Below are 8,248 nucleotides of genomic sequence, written 5' to 3' on the forward strand. Positions count from 1 at the left end.
CTACTCTTCCCAAAAATAAATTATCTGAATAAAAGTAGATAAATGAAAACCTAAAACTTCCTAATAGAGTGTCCTTTTAAAATCAGAATAATCAAAAATTAAGAACATTTGGGTAATATGAAGGATAAAGGTATCCAGTGGCCATTATTTGATAGCTAGAAATGAATAATCAGATGCTGTCTTGAAAATAAGTTCTTTCAAGTTTAGTCACGACTTAGGAAACAGACTTTAGTTGGTTAGATTAGTTAAAATATAGAGTTAGCCCATTATTGCTATATTAGAAGGTATTGGACATTAAATCTCATACTTATCGAAAACTACCAGGAGCTCTGGTAGCATAGTGCCTAAGGCACTTGACTGCTAACCAGAAGGCTGGTGGTTCAAACCCACCAGCAACTCCTCGGAAGGAAGATGGGGCAGTCTACTTCCATGGTGATACTGCCTCTTAAACCCAAGGAGGGGTCGCTATGAGTCGGGTCCAGCTCGACGGCACATAACAACAACCACAGTGGATTTAAGAAGTAGAACTTGAGTCATATTCTTAGTTACAAGTACAACATATAGTAGGAGTCTTTACAATTGTGATTCAACTCTTTTTTCTTCTAATTCTTTTGATATAGTTTGGACATTTGAGTTTTCTACCTTATGATTTCTTTTTTAGCTTAGAATCTAAATGTTACCTAAACCAAAAACCTATTGCTGTCAAGTCGATTCCAACTCATGGTGACCGTATAAGACAGAGTAGAACTGCCCCATAGGTTTTCCGAGGCTTTATGAGAGTGGACTGCCACATCTTTCTCGTGTGAGGCAATTGGTGGGTTCAAACCATTGACTTTCCTGTTAGCAGCCAAGCTCTCAACCACTGCACCACAAGGATTCCTAAATTCTCCCAGGGCTTCTAACTGGTTTGAAGCCCTGAACTTTATCTACAATACTTTAAATGTAATTTTAAGTCCAAAATTAGTTATTTTTAAGGTTTTTAAATTGAGAATTACTGTTCTAGGCAGTCCTCAGATTACAAATGAGATTCATTCCTGAGTCTTTTAAGTTGAATTTGTACCTAAGTTGAAGTAGGTATCGTTGGTATCTAACATCAGAAGTAGAATAAAAATTATTCTAACGCACCTGAGTCCTAAACTTACTACAGTATTCACATTTTTATAAAGAGAATTGTCAAATACTGTATTTTTTTCTTATACAACAGTGAGAAAGGCATAAACTTTATTCTGGCATTTTAAAATCAGGTGCCATAGTCCTGAACTGGTTGCATAAGATCATAGTGGACTAATAACAGAAAATGAACGTGTTTGTGTTTACACAGTTTGCTCTTAATAAACCAGTTTCTGATTGGCATCATAAAAGATGTCTGTTGTTCTTCCCATTTCATTATTTAGCTTTCATTACAGAAAACTTGCAGTCTGGAAAATTACTTGAGTAAAATTTAAAAGCTTATCTCTAATTTTGTTTCTTGCTTTTATTCTTTCGTTTCTATCCTTTTTAATTTTTAGCAACTAGTAATTGAAATTAGTTAATAAAAATAATTAAAATTAAAACAGCTCTTTAGGTGTCTAGAGTTGTGGGCTTTTTAATCCATTTTATCTCAGTTTGAAATGTCATTTCTTTAAGGTGAATACTTCAAAATGTTTTTATTAGCAATTTAGTTAATTTAATATTACTAAATAAGTTACTTTAATATTACTATAGACCTGGTAATTGCACAAATTGATATATTATTTTAGCTCTTTATGGTTCATTTAGATACTTAAAAAAAGATTAAGACAATAGATTTTATCATTTTTGATAGTTACAAAAACATTTTCTAGTGATTTGGGTGAAAATTTACAGAGCAAATTCACTATCCATACAGCAGTTCCCATACACTTGTCTCAATTTACCACAATGCAACAGCTCCCCTCCCACTTCCTCCCGATAGTTACCTCTTCCCTGTGTCCATCGCTCCGTGCACTCCTGCCTCCCGAGGTGTCTCCCTGTGCATAAGCATCCCTTCTTTCTCCCATGATTGATGATCTCTCCAAGGACTGTATGTAACCCAGGTAAATGTTCAACTCATATGCCTGTCTACAAAATACCTTTTTTAAAGAAATGAGTATCAGTTTTGTCATCACTAGTTAAACACTTTGGTGGACCATATAAACTTCTTCCATGGTTTGGATAAAGTCTTGTGTTTCATTTGTCTATCGTAATTGAGGAATCTGGAATTTATTGATAGATACTGAAGAAAAACATTTTTTTTTTTTTTTTAATTAAAATGTTCCTTGTATCTCATCATATAAGGAAAGGAAATTTGGCAGTTTCTTTTTTATATTTGAAAGATATTAATCAATTTCTGGTAGAAATTAAACTTCTAGATGGAATAGAACTGCCCCATAGGGCAGGAACCTTTACTGGAGCTGACTGCCACATCTTTCTTCCATGGAGCAGCTGATAGCTTCAAACCGCTGACCTTTCTGTTAGCAGCCAAGCACTTAAACACTTGCATCACTAGGGCTCCTACTTAAAACTTAAAGGGTATTTTTGTACCTAAAAACATGGAATATTATGATGTAAAACTATCAAACGCATTCTGGAATAGTTTGAAACACTTTAAAACTGTATACCCAGAAACCAAAACATACCCACTAGCATCTAGTCAATTCCAACTCACAGTAACCCTATAGGACTGCCCCATAGGGTTTCCAAGGCTGTAAATCTTTATGGAAGCAGACTGCCACATCTTTCTCCTGTGGAGTGGCTAGTGGGTTTGACCCACAAGTCTGTTGGTTAGCAGCCAAGTACTTTGACCACTGTACAACCAGAGGTTCTCCAAAACTGCAGTTTGCTTTAAAAGCATTTCAAGATGATCTCGGAAAACTAGTTAAAACCAAACCAGACTCACTGCCATCACATTGATCCTGACTCATAGTGACCTCGTTTGGGTTTCCAAAGTGATAAATCTTTACAGAAGTAGATTGCCCAGTCTTCCTTCTGCGGAGTGGCTGGTGGGTTTGAACCTCCAGACTTTTGGTTAGCAGTCAGATGCCTTAGGCACTACACCACCAGAGCTCCTTGGAAAACTAGTTGAGAAAAGTAAATTTGCTCCTAGTCTTCTATTACCCAGTGCCCTGTGATATATCCTAGCCACTGAATTAGCATTTCCAAATAGGTGTCATCATGAAAAAAAATACATGCAGTGTCTTGTTTTGAGAAGGATTTTATATGTTTGAGTTATTAAGTAAATTTCTCAGTAGTAGATTTAACTCAAAATTCATTCTTTCTCAGAAACCTTTTCCTTTTATTATTGTACAACCTAGAAAGTTAACATTAAAAATGTTAAATAGTTGCAGGAAGTAATGTGTCTCCCTGCTTAGTATTCATCTCTAAAGTTGAAAGAAAGCTAACTGGTTTTCAGATTAATGGCATTGGTAGATGTGGCAGTGTGAGTGTGGAAGGTGTTAAAATAGAGTAAATTATAATGTTCAAGATTTGAGTAATTAAAAAATACCAATGTTAAGATATTTTGCATAAGACTCAATTGGCATAACATACTACACAAAATATTGTTCCACCTCCTACTTTGGTGAGTGGCAACTGGGATCTTAAAAGCTTGCAAGCTGCCATCTAGATGCAACAATGGGTCTCTCCTCATCCAGAGCAAAGAAGAATGAAGAAAAGGAAAAATTCATGGAAACAATTAATCCTAGTGACTGGTACACCCTCTGATCTGCAGCCTATATGACTAGGAGACCAGAAGAACTAGATGGTGCCTGGTTACCACTGTCAACCACTTGGACGGGGATCTCTTTAGGAAATCCTGGATAAAGAGGGAGAACAATGTGGAACAAAACTCAAAATCATTTGGAGGGAACAAAAAGGAGGGGACCAGGTTTGCTGGTCCAATAGACCCTGGTGGAACCACTGAGACTGTGGCCCCTAGCTGCCCTTCAGGTCTGGAATTGAACCCACACCTGTGGCTTTCAGCCAAACAAAAGACAGGCATATGAGTTGAATATTTACCTGAGGTAGATATTCGCCTTGGAGAGAACAATCATGGGAGAAAGAAGGGCTGCTTATGCACAGGGAGACAGCTCAGGGGGCAGGAGTGCACGGAGGGATGGACACAGGGAAGAGGTAACTATGGGGAGGAAGTGGGGGGGGAGTTGTTGCATTGTGGTAAATTGAGACAAGTGTATGTGAACTGTTGTATGGAAAGTGATTTTGCTCTGTAAATTTTCACCCAAATCACAATTTTAAAAAAAAACAATTTTATTTACCAAAAAATATATATATTTTTGCATTAGAGCTGTGTGAGAAAAAGTTGGTATAGGATGCTTTATACTTAGCAATTCATTTTTGCCAAGATATTTTTTTAAATCTTAGTGTTTTGGTTACCTAGTGCTGCTCTGACAATAATATATCACAAAGGAGATGGCCTTAACAAACAGTTTATCCTTACAATTTGGAGGCTTTAAGTCTAAGTTCAAAGTGCCAGGCTCTAGGGGCTGGGTGAAAGCCCCTCAACCTTGGGGTCCAGCTCTGCCTCCTGCTCCTGGTCCACTGGAGCTAGAGGCGTTTCTTCACTCAGACAGCTGCTGGCTGCTGAGGCTGAGAAGCCCCAAGGTTGACAAGTAAAAAGACACAGTCCCGATGTTACCAAACCACACGGCAGGCCAATAACTTAAGTCCATTGTAAGTTCCAAGGTCGGCAGAGCATAGCATGCTGCTCAACAAAGACACGGCTACATGCAGGGTTCAAGCGTGCCATAGGCTAGAGACCATTCTCAAAGCTTCTCCTTATATACAGGAAGCAGACCACATACCCAAAGGCTACTCAGCTGCTCTCAGTAGATTCCACCATGGAGTTGATTACCAGTCTCATCATGGGGAGTACTCCATTCAGCTGGCCAGCCACTCAACCAGGCCTAGCCAAGTTGACATACAAACATAATCATCACACTTAGTCTTTATGAATAGGAAAAGCATAATAAAGGCTAACAGAATTCTTCATTTGGATGTTGACTTAATGAGGAATGCTTTCAATTGTATACTTTTCTTCCCTGAATCACATTTCTGTGGAATTATATATGGGGGTTTGTAAACAGTTCTGTAAACAAAGTATTGACTGTTTCATTGCCCTAAATACCTAGTTTTTTTGTTCACCAGAGTGCTTTTTGTCAGACTTACATAAGTTTTGAATTGGAAGAGATGGAAAATTTGTGAAATGTATTCTAGTTAAATACCTAAGAATTTTAAATTAGTAGACAGTATAGTCTTGATAATGCACCTCAAGCACAGCCACCGCTGGTCTATCTGTGAAGGCTTCTGTTTTGCCATGATGTTGAACAGATTTCAGCAGAGCTTCCAAACCAAGACAGACTGGGGAAAAAAAGCCTGGCAATCTGCTTCTGAAAAATCAGCCAGTACAACCCTATGGATCACAGTGGTTCAATCTCATTGTTGACTGGGTCCCTGTGAGTCAGGGGCTGACTTGACAGTTGCTAACAACGGTCTTGATGCTAAATCTTTTGTTTTACAAAAAAATGTGGAGCAAACATTTTAATCTTAATAGTAAGAAATTTACTCACAGGCACTTGCCCATGTGCTTTTCTAGTTTTTAACTATATGCATATATAATTTTCTTCAAACGGTAATCATAGCCTAGAAATTTTTTATTTTGAGTTTTTAATTTATTTAGAAATATGAGAATGTTTTACTCTTCCATAGCTTTCTTGAGTGTTCCTAGACCCAGAAAATAACCTGTCAAATCATACCAAATTAATACATAAAACCTAACATAACACGTGTTCACAGACGTAGTTCAAAGCTATGGCAACTTGATGGTGAGAGATGGTGAGTGTAGTTCCCAGGGAAGAGCTTGGCAACACTCTATTTGCTCAGAGTGTTTAACTGCCTTGTTAGCTGCTCGCTTGGAAACAAATGCTAATTGCTACTTTCACTTTTCCCCTTTTTCATAAAAGCTAAAATCCTCTGTTTATGAACAACAGGTAGTGGTATAGGTGTTGCATAAAAGTGAAGTGGTGGTATAAAGCAAACTTTGGAAAACTTTACTAATCTAGTAGATTTTCTTTGTTTTACACTGCACTGTATTTTGTGGTCAGCACCATTCTTTATTGACTTTTTTCACTCTTTAGCATTGCAAAATACATTACACTTCTCTTATACATTGATTTTCAGTACCTCCTGTTAAGCTCTTACTAGAGTTCCTCCTTCATGAAGCTGTCAAGTTGAACATGTTCTTGACTCATTTGATCATTCAGGTGGCAAGGCTGTTACTTCATACTTGATTCACTATAGTATTGTTCAGATCTAATAGTTTCCATAATTCACTAACTCTTAAACTATATTTTCGTGTGTTTTGGTTAGTAATTAACCAAGGGAAACACTTTAAAAGAAAAAAAAAAAAAAACAGCACTACAAAGTAGTTTGTTCCTAAAAATGGAATATGGGAAGTTAATCTGCTTATTTATTAATGGTCATTAAGAAAAATATATAAAAGCTTTGATGACCGTTAACCCAAGCAACCAATATAAATATAGGGTTTAGTTGGAAGGAATGCTATTACAGTATTGTTTCTGGACAAAATTTCAGAAATTTAGTTAATTTACCTAGTATATGAAAAAAGACATTCAAAGCATATGAATTTTTCAGACCCGTTTAGGCTCTGAAATAGTTAACAATGAAATGTTAGTGATGAATATGTAGTTAATTCTTACTTTTGTCCATTTCCAGCTTAGAAAACACTACACAGCAAAATAATGATCTGCTAGACTGCTAACTGGAGCATCCAGCTTCCACAATGCCTGTGCAGGCAGCTCAATGGACAGAATTTCTGTCCTGTCCAATCTGCTATAATGAATTTGATGAGAATGTGCACAAACCCATCAGTTTAGGTTGTTCACACACTGTTTGCAAGACCTGCTTGAATAAACTTCACCGAAAAGCTTGTCCTTTTGATCAGACTGCCATCAACACAGACATTGATGTGCTTCCTGTCAATTTTGCACTTCTCCAGTTAGTTGGAGCCCAGGTAAGATTTCAAGATTTTACATCTAGTATATAGCATAATTACTGAAATTTGTTTATTAAGGGGTACAAAGTAAGTTTACTGATATTTGAAAAATAATAAATATGACTGTATTTTCATCACTGTATTCTGCAAGAAATTTTCTTTAGATCATGTTATTGATCTTTATGTAAAACTGTGAATTGCTATTATAGTTCTGTATTTTTTTTTTTTAGTATATCCAATCTTCTGGTCAAAATTGATGTTTATAAGTAATTTTCATAGATAAAGAACATTTTTACACATAAAATTACATACATAACATTCATTAGGTGATATGAAAAAGAAATATAATAAAAATCTCGGCCAATTTCAATCAACTGAAACTGTCAGTTGGTTTTTTGTTTTTATTTTTAACTTTATTTGTTGACTTTAAGAATAATACTGTAAATGAGAAAATAAGATGTATTTAGGATCTGTATATAGTAAACCATTTGCTAGAGTATTGGTTGCAAATGCACAGTTTCATATGGTTACATACTGTAAAATGAGTACTACCTGTTTATAATCATTTCACTGACACACAGGAGGACCTCAGATTTATAACTTGCATTTAACTAGGGCCTACTTTGTGCGTCAGTTATTACTAATTCTTACCATAGCTCTTCAGGTAGTTGTTATCCTTATTTTACAAAGGAGGAAGAAGATGACATTCTATCCATCATGTACTACATATTATCATAAGAAAATAAAGATTTTTCTGATAAATCGTTTATTAGAAAATTCAGTGAACTCTAAAGTACTTCATTTCCTTAGTGTGTTGGTATTTCAAAGTTTTCCTTTTAAAGTACAAAATTTCTTTTTAAGGTTTATAATTGAGTTAGACACATAAATCAGGGTGCATCTGTAATCAATCGTGTGTCTTAATTTAATTGACAGCATTTTGTTCTGAGTGGTGCATAAAATAATGGTACCTCTTGCAAATAAATAGTGGCATTTTAGATGTGATGAAACACTATAGACTTTTTTTTAATAATTATTGTTGTTGTAATAATAGAAGCTACCATTTATGAAGAGATCAATATTTGTACCTATTCCAAAGAAAGGTGATCCCACAGAATGTGGAAATTATAGAACAATATCATTAATATGGCATGCAAGTAACATCTTACTGAAGATAATTCAGAAATGTTTGCAGCAGTATATTGACAGAGAACTTCCAGAGGT

At 35.8% G+C, this 8,248-nt stretch overlaps 1 protein-coding gene across 1 annotated transcript in view; it reads left to right on the plus strand.

The window, feature by feature from the left end:
• Positions 1 to 6,814: 6,814 nt before the first annotated feature.
• The window catches only part of RC3H2 (ring finger and CCCH-type domains 2), a 57,836-nt gene continuing 56,402 nt past the window's right edge, over positions 6,815 to 8,248 (plus strand). Inside the window, exon 1 of the mRNA XM_007936630.1 lies at positions 6,815 to 7,045. Coding sequence (XP_007934821.1) covers positions 6,815 to 7,045 — 231 coding nt within the window. The remainder of the gene's footprint in view (positions 7,046 to 8,248) is intronic.

The sequence above is a fragment of the Orycteropus afer genome, unplaced genomic scaffold (genome assembly GCF_000298275.1).
Source record: "Orycteropus afer afer isolate SDZICR_OR568_19922 unplaced genomic scaffold, OryAfe1.0 scaffold00037, whole genome shotgun sequence".
NCBI classification, from domain to species: Eukaryota; Metazoa; Chordata; class Mammalia; order Tubulidentata; family Orycteropodidae; genus Orycteropus; species Orycteropus afer.